The 14,695-nt window shown below is 56.2% G+C and overlaps 2 protein-coding genes across 4 annotated transcripts; one reads left to right on the forward strand and one right to left on the reverse strand.

Moving 5' to 3' along the window:
* Window positions 1–62: 62 nt before the first annotated feature.
* On the forward strand, window positions 63–7,872 carry MPI (mannose phosphate isomerase). Its single transcript, XM_077318184.1, has 8 exons — window positions 63–702; window positions 2,496–2,623; window positions 3,023–3,223; window positions 3,648–3,789; window positions 4,594–4,776; window positions 5,886–6,059; window positions 6,707–6,915; window positions 7,009–7,872. The coding sequence occupies exons 1-8, from the start codon at window positions 687–689 to the stop codon at window positions 7,225–7,227; spliced, it is 1,272 nt and encodes a 423-aa protein (XP_077174299.1). The 5' UTR covers window positions 63–686; the 3' UTR covers window positions 7,228–7,872.
* A 241-nt stretch (window positions 7,873–8,113) lies between these two features.
* Window positions 8,114–14,222, reverse strand: FAM219B (family with sequence similarity 219 member B). 3 transcript variants are annotated; one of them, XR_013227482.1, is made up of 7 exons: window positions 14,080–14,222; window positions 12,496–12,589; window positions 12,074–12,170; window positions 11,542–11,619; window positions 11,012–11,060; window positions 10,135–10,605; window positions 8,114–10,083 (listed from the first exon to the last, which is right to left on the reverse strand). XR_013227482.1 is itself a non-coding variant. In XM_077318186.1 (6 exons), the coding sequence occupies exons 1-6, from the start codon at window positions 14,149–14,151 to the stop codon at window positions 10,450–10,452; spliced, it is 546 nt and encodes a 181-aa protein (XP_077174301.1). In that variant the 5' UTR covers window positions 14,152–14,222; the 3' UTR covers window positions 8,114–10,449. The 3 variants fall into 3 exon arrangements, 2 of the variants coding, with proteins under 2 accessions (XP_077174301.1, XP_077174302.1); XM_077318186.1 differs by having other exon boundaries at window positions 8,114–10,605; XM_077318187.1 differs by having other exon boundaries at window positions 8,114–10,605; window positions 12,496–12,583; window positions 14,080–14,200.
* Window positions 14,223–14,695: the final 473 nt, after the last annotated feature.

Consider the following 14,695-nt stretch of genomic DNA (forward strand, 5'->3'; position numbering starts at 1 on the left):
GATAAAGCGGAGCTTGTGACGTCAGCCGGGAGGGAGTGGGGTGGCGCGTGAAGGAGGGGGGGGGCAGGCCGGGCGCATGCGCAGCAGGGCCAAGCGTCGCCGGCTCTTCCTTTCGGCCCCGGGGAGGGCTGGTGGAGAGGGACCGATGCCTTCTGAGCATGCGCACCGCGCCTCGCCCCCGGATCCGGCGCACGTAGGGTTTCTTGTGGGTTGCAAATTGGGCACCCCGGAAGCAGGGATCGATTAATGCACCGCACTGGGTGCTTCGACCACCCTTTGCAATCGATAGTGCAATTTGAGATCTCGCCCCATTGGGCGCCTGCGAGCTCCTTCTTAATAGCAATTAATAATAATAATAATAATTAGGAATAATCGGGCGAGGGGCCAAGCCAGCGCGCTGTAGATTGGGGGTGGGACCGCTTTGCAAAGGCCTGCCCGGGGACGGGGGGGCGAGGCTGCCCAAAGAGCCGCCCACAGCCCCTGCTGGGGCAGCCCCTTCCGCCCACGTGCTGCCCCGGTTGAATCCCCGCCTGGCCCGGCCGGGCAAAGAAAGAAAGAGCCCAGCCAAGCGCCGCGCGCCTCAAGGCGGCTCCGGAGTGACTCCGAATCGACCGCCGCAAGTGCTCGGCTCTCCTCCGGGCTCCTGGAAGAGGCGGCGCCTCCGTCCCCCTTGGGCCGGCGGGGAAATGGCCGAGCTGAGAGGTGAGCGGCGGCCCTGGGCTTGGGGGGCGAGGCTGCTTCTTCCCCGGGCCCCTGGGCGCCGTCCCCGGTGGGGAGCGCGCTCCGCTCGGGGAGATCCGAGGCGACCAGGACTGCGATCCGCTCCAGGACCTGCACATCGTCTCGGAAGCGGGTTATTTGGGCGTGCCGAAGCGCCCCTCCGGGAGAGCTTAAAGTGCGGGGGGAGAGGAGGCGTGGAAGGGACGGAGGGGAGCTTGATTCGCGGCTGGGCGCCCAGCAGAGCCTCCATGTGCGGGAGCAACCCACCTGTAAAGGGAACCTCCAGCTGATGGGCCTCCAGAAGAGCTGGCTGGCCACTGGGGGACGAGAGAAGATGCTGGACTAGATGGACCCTCCCTGGGCTGACCCAGCAGGGCTCTTAGGAAGGCCTCGGCCGCTCTGCCCTGTTGTTGGCCCTCCAGAGGAACTGGTTGGGCCACTATAAGACAGGGGGCTGGCCCAGATGGACCACTGGTCTGACTCTTCTGGTGATGGGCTAGATGGGGCAGAACTGGGACCCAGCCCGGCAGGAGGTAGTGAAATGCATATTTACATGCGGAGACAGTCCCAAATTGCAGAACCGTTGGCTGCAGTGCAGCCGTGGATTTCCGGTTAGCCGAAGGCCAGAGATGCAGAAAGGTTATTTGAAAGGCCAGCCGGGTCGGTGCCGTGCCTTGCAGGGGACAACAGTCTGCTCAGACTCGTCTTGACGGGCTCAAATTAGACGCGCAGCCCGGCTCGGGCACGTGACCATGGCCTTTCGGAGGGCTGTAGCTATTTATAGGGTCCAGAGAGCCTGGAGCATTTGGGAGCCGCGCTAGAATAATCTCTTGCCCCCCACTGGAATATGGATGATGGCTTGAGGGTGTCTCATCGTACGGTTCACTGGTCCTGGGATAAAAACCCTGCTGGCCTTTATTCAGCGTGTTTTCCCTGCGCAGCATTTGGGCTGCCCTTAAGGTGCCAATCTGTTCTTTTTTTAGGATGGGATGTGGGCCTCAAGGCCGTACCCTGAATAAATTTGGGTTGGCCATGTAAAAGAAGAGGAGTTTGTTTTTTATACCCCGCGTTTCACTGCCCGAAGGAGTCTCCAACTGGCTTTCAACCGCCTTCCCTTCCTCTCCCCACAACGGGCACCCTGTGAGGGAGGTGAGGCCAAGAGAGCTCTGACAGGACTCCCCTGGGATAAGAGCTCAGGACTGTGACTAGCCCCTCTGCTTAGCGACCCATTCCAAATTCTAGCCAGGGCAGGCCCTGCTTAACTTCTGGGATCTGAGGAGATCGAGTGGGCCTGGGCTGTCCAGCTCAGGGGCCCATCTATGCGGGAGGATAGGCCTTTTAAAACCACTCAGGAAGGCCTGGCCGTGTTTATCCAGCAGTTTTCCCTATTTGATCTGTTCATTCGGAACGTGGATCAGCCTGCCTGTTTCCCCGGTCGCTGTGACTCAATGCAAATAATGACGAAAGAAAAATTACGGCAAACATAAACACGCAAAGAAAGTAACCCGGGAAGGGGGGGGGATTTGCTTGGAAAGGCCAGGACTTCCATGGATGGTCCAACCGCTAATTTCTGGCCCATCGCTTTTCCACGTCCTGCTTCCCTGGCTTCTGTCGAATGCTTTCTCTTTGGCCCCCCAAATGTCCACACATGGGGGGGATGTTTGCAGGCTCTTCCCCTACAAAGCATGTCGGCTGGTGTTTAAGGACAGGGCTGGCTGGCTCCTGTGTCTGCCTTTGCTAATGGCTTTTTCCTCTCTCCTCTTTTGCTCTTTCAGTCTTCCCCCTGGCCTGCGTGGTGCAAAACTATGCCTGGGGCAAGCCGGCCCGGGACAGCGAAGTGGCCAGACTTCTGGCCTGCAGCGAACCCATCATGCGGATTGACCTGGACAAGCCGTACGCCGAAGTAAGTTCCTCCCATCCCCTTCCCTTGGGGCTGCTCCTGTCGGCCCTTCCCTCCTCCTGGGACATCTCCGGAGTCAGGAACAGAGCTGAGAAGCTGAGGCCTTCCTGAGAATTTCACCACTCAAAGCACTTTGCAATCCCCTTCCTTTCCTCTCCCGACAATGTGAGGGGCTGAGAGACTCCTGACAGAACTGCTCTGCGAGAACAGTTCTAAGAGGACCGGGGCTGGCCCGAGCTCACCCAGCTGGCTGCATGTGGAGGAGGAGCAGGGAATCAAACCGGGCTCTCCAGATTAGCAGCTGCCGCTCCTGACCACCCCACCTTGCTGGCTCTTTAGGTTTCTCTGCGCACCGTCCTGGGCGGCTGTTTACCCAGACCTTCTCTTTCTCCCCTCTCCTAGCTCTGGATGGGCACCCACCCCAAAGGGGACTCCCTCATTCTGGACAACCTCATCCCCCAGAAGACCCTGGGGCAGTGGATCGCGGAGAACCCCGGGTGCTTGGGTTCAAAGGTCAGAGAGGTGTTTCACGGCCAGCTGCCCTTCCTGTTCAAGGTGCTCTCCGTCAACACCGCGTTGTCCATCCAGGCGCACCCGAACAAGGTGAGACCTCCTCGGCATGGGCAAAAGCCCGCAGCATCTCGCCGTGTGCTCCTGTGCGCCCCCTGCTCCGTTCGGGCGACCTCCTTTGCCCGGCATCGTCTCTCAGGAATGCCTGTTGGGTAGCGGGCTTGTATTTCGGGGAATCCAGCCCTGTGGCAAGCCCGATCTCGTTTTGGGAGCCAAGCAGGGTTCATCCGGACTAGTATTTGGATGGGAGACCTCTAAGGATTCAGGCGGTAGTTCCTTCGGGGAACGCTAGTGGCTGTGCCCTACCTCGCAGGGTTGTAGGGAGGATAAAACGAAGCAGAGGAGACAGGTGGGGTATAGATGGATGGCATGATGATTAGTCGCTTAGGATCAAGGCCCTCCAGGGGTGTCTCAGTGCTCTGATCGTCTCTCAACGCCGCCCCTGCTCTTCTCCCAGGAGCTGGCGGCAAAGCTTCACGCCCAGTACCCGGAGCATTACCCCGATGCCAACCACAAGCCGGAGATGACCATCGCTTTGACGACCTTTGACGGCCTCTGTGGCTTCCGGCCCGTCGAAGAGATTGTGATCTTTCTTCAGAGTAAGTGAATGAAAGGGCTTTGAGATGAGGGGGGGGCGGGATGAGAGCGCCCGGGCAGGCAGCAGGGCCGAACGGAACCTCCACGAGCAGAGGCAGTCTACCTTTGATTGTCAGTTGCTAGAGACCAGGGTGAAAACGCGGGAACTTTGGCCCTCTGAGCCTTTGCAAGGCAAGCCTTAAATCTAGTGAGTCACAATGGGAAACAGGACGCTGTACCCCAGGAGTGTCCAAAGTGTGGCTCTCCAGATGCCCACGGACTACAATTACCATGAGCCCCTGCCGAGCTTTGTTAGGATCTGGCAGGGCTCTTCTTGCATTTTTATAGAACGACCCCTGTATTATTATTATTATTATTATTATTATTATTATTATTATTATTATTATTATTATTATTATTATTATTATTATTTCGATTTATTTCCCGCCACTCCCAAATGGCTCGCGGCGGGTTACAATGTCTTAAAAAACCCATTAAAACTCCCATTAAAAGACTTTAATGACTTTAAAGACTTTAAAAGACTTTAAAAGACTTTAAAAGACTTTAAAGACTGTAGGTGACGGTCGGATACAGAATGAACACAGGCAGTTCTGTGGTGCTTTTGGTCCCAAGTATGGGGGTTTAATTTGGGATAGAAATACACACGGCTCGGGTTCGAATCCTGACTTCGACCACGGAAGTTCCCTGGGTGACCTTGGGCCTGTAACGGACTCTCAGCCTCGCCTACCCCGCAAGGTTGGAGAAAATGGGAGGAGAGGAGAAGCTGCTCACCTACATACAGCGTGTGTGTTTGGCTTCCTCCGCAGATGTGCCTGAGTTCCGAGCCATGATCGGCAACGTGGCCGCCGAGCAGCTGGAGCGCAGCGTCGGCGACGACCCGCGGGGAGTGTCAGCCGCGCTGCGCGTCTGTTTCACCCGGATGATGAAGAGCGAGAAAAAGGTCTGTGTGGAGAAGCTCAACCTCCTGGTGAAACGGATTACCCAACAAGGTGAGCTGGGGGTGTGTGTGTGTGTTTTGTGGCGTGATTTGCTGCCTTTGGGGCATTAGCTTGACCGATGGAGCAACGGGCTGGACTTGGTGCTCATTCTGGCACTCCAGGGGGAACGGGACCTGGGTCAGTGTCTACCTTGTATGCAGAAGGTCCCAGGTTCAATCCCCGACATCTCCAGTTAAAGGACCAGGCAGGAGGGGATGGGAGAGGCCTTGATCTGGGACCCTGGCTCAGGGGCAGAGCCTCTGCTTGGCAGGCAGAAGGTCCCAGGTTCAATCCCCGGCATCTCCAGTTAAAGGACCAGGCAGGAGGGGATGGGGAAGGCCTTGATCTGGGACCCTGGCTCAGGGGCAGAGCCTCTGCTTGGCAGGCAGGAGGTCCCAGGTTCAATCCCCGGCATCTCCAGTTAAAGGACCAGGCAGGAGGGGATGGGGAAGGCCTTGATCTGGGACCCTGGCTCAGGGGCAGAGCCTCCGCTTGGCAGGCAGAAGGTCCCAGGTTCAATCCCCGGCATCTCCAGTTAAAGGACCAGGCAGGAGGGGATGGGGAAGGCCTTGATCTGGGACCCTGGCTCAGGGGCAGAGCCTCCGCTTGGCAGGCAGAAGGTCCCAGGTTCAATCCCCGGCATCTCCAGTTAAAGGACCAGGCAGGAGGGGATGGGGAAGGCCTTGATCTGGGACCCTGGCTCAGGGGCAGAGCCTCCGCTTGGCAGGCAGAAGGTCCCAGGTTCAATCCCCGGCATCTCCAGTGAAAGGACCAGGCAGGAGGGGATGGGGAAGGCCTTGATCTGGGACCCTGGCTCAGGGGCAGAGCCTCTGCTTGGCAGGCAGGAGGTCCCAGGTTCAATCCCCGGCATCTCCAGTTAAAGGACCAGGAAGGAGGGGATGGGGAAGGCCTTGATCTGGGACCCTGGCTCAGGGGCAGAGCCTCTGCTTGGCAGGCAGAAGGTCCCCGGTTCAATCCCCGGCATCTCCAGTTAAAGGACCAGGCAGGAGGGGATGGGAGAGGCCTTGATCTTGGACTCTCACTCAGTGGCAGAACCTCTGCTTGGCAGGCAGAAGGTCCCCACCACTCACTCAGTGAGGGTTTTCCCCTGTCTTGCTCAGCTGCTGTAGGAGAAGAAACCTCGGCCATCTGTGGGGACCTCCTACTCCGGTTGCATTCGCAGTACCCCGGAGACGTTGGCTGCTTTGCCATCTATTTCCTGAACGTGGTGAAGTTGGAGCCGGGAGAATGCCTGTTTCTTGCAGCCAATGAGCCACACGCCTATCTCCACGGAGGTGAGGGTCAGCATGGAGCGCCTTGTGTCTAGCTAGGACTGGGGGCAGGCCTATGCATCTGTCGCTCTGTTCTAGGGGTCCCTAACCTTTTTGGGCCTGTGGTGCTCTTTGGAATCCTGTCACGGGGTGGCGGACACAACCACAAAATGGCTTCTGTTAGAGGCGGAGGTGACAAAAATGGCTGCCTCAGAAGTGGGCACTCCTGAAAAATTGTTGCCTCAGAAGCCGGCGCTTCTAAAAAATGGCTCCCTCAGGAGGAGGAGCCATTAAAAATGGCTGCCTCAGGAGGTGGAGCCAATAAAAATGGCTGCCTCAGGAGGTAGAGCTCCTGAAAAATGGCTGCCTCAGGAGGTAGAGCTCTTGAAAAATGGCTGCCTCAGGAGGCGGAGCCAATAAAAATGGCTGCCTCAGGAGGTAGAGCTCTTGAAAAATGGCTGCCTCAGGAGATGGAGCCAATAAAAATGGCGGCTGCAGGAGGTGGAGCCAATACAGAGGAAACCCGGGTGCAAGGGGAGAAGATGGGGGATTTTAAAAACGCACCGGCGAGGAGGAGTGAGAACAAATCAAGTGCCGTGGCGGGTGACTCCTCCGGGCGCTGAAAAGCGTGGTATGAAAAACAATCCATTCTTCCCCTCCTGCTTCGGCAGACTGCGTCGAGTGCATGGCCTGTTCCGATAACACCGTGCGGGCAGGCCTCACGCCCAAGTTCATCGACGTCCACACCCTGTGCGAGATGCTGAACTACACTCCCTCCCCGAGCAGCTCCAAGCTGCTGACCCCGACCCAGAGCCGCATGGACCCCTGTGTCACCATCTACGACCCTCCCGTCCCCGAATTTGCTGTCATGAAGATAGAGGTGAGCTGGGGCATCTTCAGAGGGGCCAGGGGAAGGGCAGGAGGGAGGGAGCCAAGGCCTCTCCTGACCAGCGTCTCCCCCGTTCCCTTGCAGATCCCTTCCACGGTCAAGCTGTACCTCGTCTCGGCCATCGACTCTGCCAGCATCCTGTTGGTGCTCCGGGGCACGGCCGTGGGCACCTCCACTGCTGCCACCACAGAGATGCCCCTCCGCCCGGGCACCGTCCTTTTCATCTCTGCCAACGAGAGCATCTCCTTGCGCCTCTCCGCTTCGGAAGGCATGCTGCTCTTCCGGGCCTGTTGCCTCTTATAACATGCTTTAACCCTCTGACCCGGCGTGACTCGATTTCGGGACCGATGGAAAAAGGGCCTGCCTCCTCTGGGGTTTCCTGTCCCTCCACCCGCTACGTCCCAAATCCCCCCCAGGCGTCGAGGCTGGGTCTTCTGCGGCCCACGGCTGCTTCCCTCTCTCCTGATTCCCAGGCAGACCGGAAGATTTGTGAGTTGTAACAGCGGTGCTGTTTTTAAGATGGCAGAATCGCCTGCGTCAGGGGAGAGAAATTTAATTCCTCCCTAACTCCACCGTCGCTGGGTAATTTTCCCAGCTTGTAGAAAGCCAAAATTTAGGATATGTTTCTTCCTTTTTCTGTTCTCTTCCTGGTGATTTGTTGGGGTGGGGTGAGGAGGGAACCTGCCCCACGATTTCTATTTTGGAAGCTGGTGTACTGAGATTCTGCCAGGTCTCCCCAGGGGCCCTGCGGCCGTTCCCAAAAGTCCGGCGGGCATAGCAGAAGCCCGGAGTAAAAATCAGTGCTTGGAAATATATTACACAACGTGGGTGGGAGGGAACGAGTAATTGTAAGGTCTCTGAGTCCTGCGTGTGTTTGTAACGGTTGGTGACGGTATTTGGATGCAGGTTTTGGAATTATAGTTTGGCCAAAGCTTGTGCCAAAAAGGAGCCTTGCGAAAAATCTGTGTGGTTTTGTTATGCTTGGGGCAGAGAGAGCTGCCCGAGAGAAATTGTCTCCCCCTCCAGAACTCAGGGCATAAGGGGAACCTGATGGGCGATCGATTTAGGACGACCAAAAAAAAAAAAGTATTTGAGACAATTAAAATGATAAAACTTCGGTCTTCTTTTAGAGATCTTCCTCCTCCCTCAAAGGGACTTTCCAGGACAACAGAAAGACACACAATGCCAGTTTGATACAAGGCGGAGTTTAATAGATACACTTCCTTCGACCGCCGTATATAAAACAGATAATAGCTCTAATATATAATAGTATTAAATATCTAGTAAGATTGTCCTCTGTGCACTTCAGTGTAATTAAGGCAGCTTTTGTCGGCCCCTCCTCGAAGGGACGGCGAATCGCCCACCTCCCTGGCCTTCCTTGTGTCTTCACCCGCAACGTTCCTCTCTCTCTATCCCCCGCCTGCTACAGACTTCCAGCCCCCCTCCAAATCCCCATCTATTAAACTTCATTGCAACTAAGCTTCAAAGAGGTCAAGGGGGCTTTGTCGGCCTTTTGCCCCTGGGAAGAAACACTGCACCCAAATGAATGCACTCAAATAAATAAGAAAACAACAGGCTGGTTTAAAAAAAAGAACTCTGCCTTCGTAAGAAAATCGTGTCGCCGGGGTCCTGTTCTGCAAAGTACGTCGCTGTGGGCTTGCAGACTGCAAGGGCAGCGTCTCCCTGTCCTCCGCTTGCAATTTTATTTCCAGCAGAGTGGAGAGGGCAGGGGTATGTCTGCAGGGCAGCCCCCAGCGTACGTTTTGACCTTTGTTAAGAGTGGGTGCAGAATTGGACTGGGAAAGGACGGTGTCCGTTTCGGGATCCTTTCGGCAAGATGCGGCTACTGGGGTGGGCCGGGGGCAGAGAAAAATGCCTCTCTGGCCCCTGGGAGAAACAGCACAGGGGCCGTTTTGAAAACCCAAACATTAAGGGGAGAGTTTCCGGCGAATAGCGGAGCCGTAGTGTCGTTTGCAGAAACATAGATCCAGCGGAGGAACCCCCCCCCCCCAGCGTGCAAATAAGCATGAACTTCTAAGTTCGGTTCAGGTGGGAAAGCTGCGTTGCGGCAGGACCAAGGTGGATCCAGGGGCACCCTTAAGACCCACCAGAGTTAAATCTGGAGGATGAACTTTTGTGCGCCTCTGAAAGCTCACGGAAGCGTCTGCCCAGAATGACACTTGGTTGGTCTTCGAGGTGCCCCTGGATTCCCAACTTTGTTCTGGGAACTGTAATAAGTCTTTGTTTCTGCTCTTCTCCTTGCCCATCCCAAGTACAAGACAGCCCCAGGGTTACGCAGGGCAAGCCATTGAGAAAAAGAACTAGCAGCGTCAACTTCTGACAAACACATTCTTCACTTAGAAATGACCTCACATAACAGTCTTCTAGAGTTGCTTGTTTCCAAGTGACCTAGGCAGGGGGGACTGCGGTTGGGATCTAGGCTCTTGGCACCCCCAAGGATCACTAGCTTCGCTCGCAAAAGGTCAACGGCCCTAAAATCAAGCTTCCAAGAGCTACCGCAAAAATGAGCAATGCCCTTAGACAGTTGGCCCCATGTTGGAAGCTGGGGTGGGAGCCGTAACGGATTTCTTCAACAGCATGGGCAGAGGTGGCCAAACTGGCTCTCCAGAGACTACAATTCCCATGAGCCCCTACCAGCATGTGAAGGCAGGAGCTCATGGGAATTGCAGACCATTCTCTCATTTGGAGAGCCAGTTTGTCTAAGTAGATGATCCACTCTGGTGTAGATGCTCTCCAGGGACAGGACGGTCCCCAGAGCAGCCCTTTTGCTCCTGAAGGGGGAAGGAGGGTGGTTTATCTCAGATCTGCTCATGGAGCAGAACCAGCTACAAGCCAGGGGAGGGCTCCGTTCCTCCAAACCAGGCTCTGCGGTCTGTCTCCTGGGCCTGTCCAAAAAGTTCACCCAACACCCCCCTTTTCCAAAACAAACCTCACACACCTCCAGAGATTTGGGAGGGGGGCATGTCTCATATAAGGCCCCTGACCTCTGCTCAAACCACACAGCACTCCTGGCTCTTCCGCATAACTCCAGATAAGGAAGAGGGCCGGTGTAAAAAAAAACAGGACAGCCACTGGATTACAAGGCAAAGCTCCAGGATCTGGCCCGCCGACGCATGCTCCGAGTTCGAATTCCGCACCCTGCAAAGGCATGCCGCCTGCAATGATTTCGGCGCTGTTTCGTTGAAAAACCAGTTCCCTCGATGGGATGGCCTTTCTTTCCCACGACTGACCGATCGGAGAACATCCCCGCCTGCATCGGCCCCGTATCACCTTTTGCGGAAATGACAATCCCGCAGCAGTCTGAGAGCGTCACGCAGAAGCAAATTGGGGGGGAACTCCTCGGCGTTCCCCCCAAAAGAACCAGGGGATGCATGTCCTCTTCCACCTGCCCGCTCAGTTGCTTCGCCCCGTATTTCGATGGCCTGTTCGGCTACCTCCACTGAGCACCCTTCGAAAAACGGCTGTTCTTTGGACCTGTGCCATGTCGCCTTTTGGGACCGCCCCTCACTGGATGGAGCAGGAGGCGGATTCCCCGAAGCAGCAGGAGCAAGGCGAGGAGGAGACGGGCTTGGGGGGGATGAGGTCGAGGTCCTCGTCGTCCGGGACTTCGTCCAGGTGATAGCCATCCTGCAGCAGCTGCCGGTTGAGGTCCTGGTTCACCTGGAGAGATGGAAGGAGAGGTCAAAGCGGCTGCTGATGGCAGAATCTGCTGTTTGGGACAGACTGGGCCGAACCCGGCGGATTTCAAAGAGCCGTTTCGGGCCAGGTGAGAAGGAGAAAGACAACAGCGATTCATTCCAATGTACGGTGGTTAGCTGGAAGCTGCACACTATCCTGGATCCCCCGAGCTCAGGGTTCCCCAAGAATGTGCCCGTGGGCGCCCCCTTCCCTAGGTGCCTTTCCAAAGGTTTCTGCCCCCCAAAAGTCAGCTGGAGTGGAGTACTTCCAACTACGAAGCACTGTCCCCCTTTAGCAAAGCGTATGTTGAGGTTCACAAAATTTAAATACAGACTGAGAAGCCGCCCCGGCAAACCCGCAAAAAGCCAAAAAAAAGCCCCAGACTTACCTCTGCAGACGAGTAACCGGATGAACAGCGGGATTCCAGCTCCCCGTCGCTAGAAGGAGAGTGAGAGTCAAGGAGAGGCAGTATTTTGGGGGGCGGCAGAAAGGGCTGTCAAATCACAGCCAACTTAAGGCAGTCCCACAGGATAGTTAAGGCAAGAGATGAACAGAGGCAGTCCCCTGGACCTCCTTGCTGGTCCCCCCACCCAAATATTAACCAGGGCTGACCCTGCTTAGCTTTAGAGATCAGGCTAGCGCAGTTCGGGGCTCTCAGCGCCTTGAATGCAGGAAGCTCCCTGATAACGAACCAGACCCAGAGGACCAACCCAGTTTGGACTGTCTCTGCAGAACTTTCTCATCCCCTCCTGCCTGCTTCTTTTTTTAAACTGGGGGTTGAACCGGGGACCTCCTGCATGCCGGGCAGATTATCGCTAAGCGCCGTGCTGCTTCCCAATTGGCCGGTTGGGTTACAGGGCTTTGCGGTGTCCGGGGGACCACCTTGGCTTCTCAGGGACGTCCCGGCGCAGCCCTCACCTGTCTGACTCCAAGGACACCAGAGTTTCGTCCGAGGTCTGACTGAGGGCGGCGTAGCCCTTGTTGAACTTCACCGACCTGGAAGGGAAGAAGGAGTCACTGCCGAGCAGCCAGGTGCGGTCGGGAGGTCAGGGAGAGGACTCAAAAGGGGGAAGGAACGGCAGAGGCTAGATAGCCGATTTTATGAGGCTTAGGCAGATGGTGAGTGGGTGGGCAGGAAGGGATGCACCAGTGTTTGTCCCTTGGGGCCCTTCCTTGCCTCCCCAGGGAATTGCTGGTCGCCCCTGGGGGATGGGGGGTGAATTCCCTCCAGGCCAGGCTGGATTCTGGAGGTTTTTGGTGGCGGTGGGAGGAATCACTTGGGCACAGAATTAGGGTCACAGCAGGTAGGCAGGGGGGGTTGGACTTGTGGGGGGTTGGACTGGATGACCCGGGAGGTCCCTTCCAACTCTGAGGATACAGAGGTCCCTTCCAACTCCATCCTCTAAAGCCGATCCCCCCCCCCCTTCAAAGGATGATAAGGAAGGAGGACCTGGGCTTCTGGGCGGCCGCTTTGGGCTGCTGCCGGGCGGTTCCCCCGAGCACGCCTTTCCTCCGCAGCATCGCTTTCGCCATCTCCCGGTGCTTCTCTGCAACCCAAAAGAGCGGAGTGACGCGAGGAGCACTGCCCGTCGGGTTGCCAGCCTCCAGGGGCCACCTGGAGATCTCCCTCTTACCAAACCTGAGCTGCGGATGAACGAGACCGGACTGGCTGCTTGGGAGAGCGGGGTCTAGGGCATCGTCCCCGGCTGGAGACCCTCCCTGGGCTCTACCCCCCAAACCTGAACCAGGCTGGATCCCAAAAATGTCCGTTCCCTTCCCAGCTTGCAAGACTGGTGCTGTTTCACCTAACAGGATCCCGGCTGAGATCAGGGGGAAAGGAGAAGCACGGGCACGCCCTGGCCTGTGACTTACGTAACTTGTCTTGGAGGGACGGCGTTTTGGTCACGATGTACGGCCCCTTTTTCTCCAGCGAGGCTTCCCGGCTGCGCTTCTTGTCCCTCTGCCCCTGGCAGGAAGGAAATTACAAGACCAATGGAGGTTCCAGCAAGCCACTCCTTAGCAGAATACTCCTTCCCCTCCTTCCCACGTCCTTTATCCTTTTTACAAGAGAAAGCCAGCTGGAGCCTACGCCATACGGGCTCTCCCCCACTGAATGCATGGCCTTGGGCCAGGCACAGTTCTTACAGCAGTTCTCTTAGAGCTCTCCGAGCCTCCCCTACTTCCCAGGGGGTCTGTCGTGTGGAGAGGAAGGGAAAGGGGTTTCGAAGCCGCTTTGTGACCCCTTCTGTTAGAGAAAAGCAGGGTATAAAAACAGCTCTTCTTCTGAAGCAGAGCCCCCCCCCCATGGTGTCCATGGGGTTTTTGGCACCTGCCAAGTGTTCCTTAGAAGGTAGGCGGGGACAGGTGGGGCTTTTGCCCAGCAAGGCTTCTGATTGGCCATTGAGATGCCCACAGGAGGACATTCCAGGGTCCCAGGATCTGCTACTTGCGAAGCTCATTCTCCAACCAAGGGATTTTTTCAAGGGACGCTCCGGCGTGCCACTGAATTAAAAATTCAACAGAAGTCTGATAACATCTCCGGAGGACTCAACAAGGGGTTGGCTTTCCTCAGTCGTTGCCTGTATCGATTAACAGCTTTGAGCGCCATTTAGTGATACTGTTAAAGATGTCTCTATGCACACACCCATGTACATGTGTGTATATATGTATACTCACACACATTCATACAGGCACATGTCTGCCTACAGACACATATTTGTATGTATATATTTGTGTCTGTATATACACACATGCATTATGCTTGTATAGTGATAATATACAAATGCATACACACAAATGTATGTATCTATGCACACACATACTCACACATGTATAAATTCAAGCAGGTAGTCATGTTGGTCTGAAGCAGCACCACAAAATTTGAGTCCTGTGGCCCCTTTAAGACCCACAAAGATTTATTCCAGGCGTGAGCTTTCGTGTGCACGCACACTTCCACAGACAATGCAACACAAAGGCCCCAGTGTTTTCACAAGCAACGATTTGCACCCAAAGGGCTGACTTTTCCAGCAAGGAACTGCCCTACGGCATATTTAGGATGCTGCCATGCTGTTTCCTAATTTGCTACTAATTTACTTTCCCCTTATACCTGTGCTCTTGGGGAATAAATCTTTGTTGGTCTTAAAGGTGCCACTGGACTCCATATATATATATGTCTGTGTGTGTGTGTGTTTGTATATCAGGGGTGGTCAAACTGCGGCCCTCCAGATGTCCATGGATTACAATTCCCATGAGCCCCTGCCAGCATTGGCAGGGGCTCATGGGAATTGTAGTCCATGGACATCTGGAGGGCCGCAGTTTGACTACCGCTGCTCAGTGGAGCCTCCATGTCCAGGGGCAGTCTACCCCTGCCCGGCTCCCCTGCTTGGGGAGGCTCCCCCTGGGCCTGGCAGCGGCCCCCACCCCTGAGCCCCTTCCCCTCCTCCCAGGGGGACCGACCGTGCTGCCGCTGGGGCCAGGCTGGGGCCCGGCCTCCCTCCGCCTCGCCGGCTCCTCCTCGCCCGCCGCCATCGCCGCCTCCCTCCGCGGCCGCGGCCCGCCAGGCCCCGCCTCTCTCCCTTCCGTCACCACCCAGCCCGCCAATCGCAATCGAGGACTGGAGCTTCCGGCGATCGACCGAGCCGCCGGAGCCCCGCCTTCGAGCTTCAGTCGGACGCGCCTATTGGCTGCGGACTCCGCTTCTCCCCGCCCCTCGTCTTCGAAGGGATGAGGTTTTGCCAGGAACCGGCCCTTCTAGGCTTTTGCCAGTCCCTCGCGCATCCTCCCGCTGCTTGGCTGTCAATGCTGGAGATCTTGCAGAGTTGCAACGGTGCATTGGCTGCAGCAAGGATGCCAATAAAAGATTCATGAGTAAATAATCACCGAATTATGCCGGAGACCCTGGAGGGCCGCTGCCGGTCTGAGTAGGCAATACGGACAATGGGTCAAGGGGCTGATTCGGTATAAGGAAGCTTCCTAATTAATGATCATTTATGCTAATTGAGAAACTGACCAGTAAAAGAGGGTCATGAACCAAGCAAGACACGGTGCTGTAAGAATTCCTTAATCGTCATCT

Source organism: Paroedura picta, chromosome 18 (assembly GCF_049243985.1).
Source record: "Paroedura picta isolate Pp20150507F chromosome 18, Ppicta_v3.0, whole genome shotgun sequence".
Taxonomy (NCBI): domain Eukaryota; kingdom Metazoa; phylum Chordata; class Lepidosauria; order Squamata; family Gekkonidae; genus Paroedura; species Paroedura picta.

What these genes read in the sequence shown, in the direction of transcription:
- MPI (XM_077318184.1), top strand. An exon ending in GATTGTGATCTTTCTTCAGA is followed by an intron (nt 3,790 to 4,593) that starts GTAAGTGAATGA and finishes CTTCCTCCGCAG; the next exon opens with ATGTGCCTGAGTTCCGAGCC. An exon ending in GAAACGGATTACCCAACAAG is followed by an intron (nt 4,777 to 5,885) that starts GTGAGCTGGGGG and finishes TGTCTTGCTCAG; the next exon opens with CTGCTGTAGGAGAAGAAACC.
- FAM219B (XM_077318186.1), bottom strand. Translation starts at nt 14,151, where the DNA reads ATGGCGGCGGGCGAGGAGGAGCCGGCGAGGCGGAGGGAGGCCGGGCCC. An exon ending in GCGGCCGCCCAGAAGCCCAG is followed by an intron (nt 11,620 to 12,073) that starts GTCCTCCTTCCT and finishes CTTCCCTTCCAG; the next exon opens with GTCGGTGAAGTTCAACAAGG. An exon ending in CCGGTTACTCGTCTGCAGAG is followed by an intron (nt 10,606 to 11,011) that starts GTAAGTCTGGGG and finishes CCATCTCTCCAG; the next exon opens with GTGAACCAGGACCTCAACCG.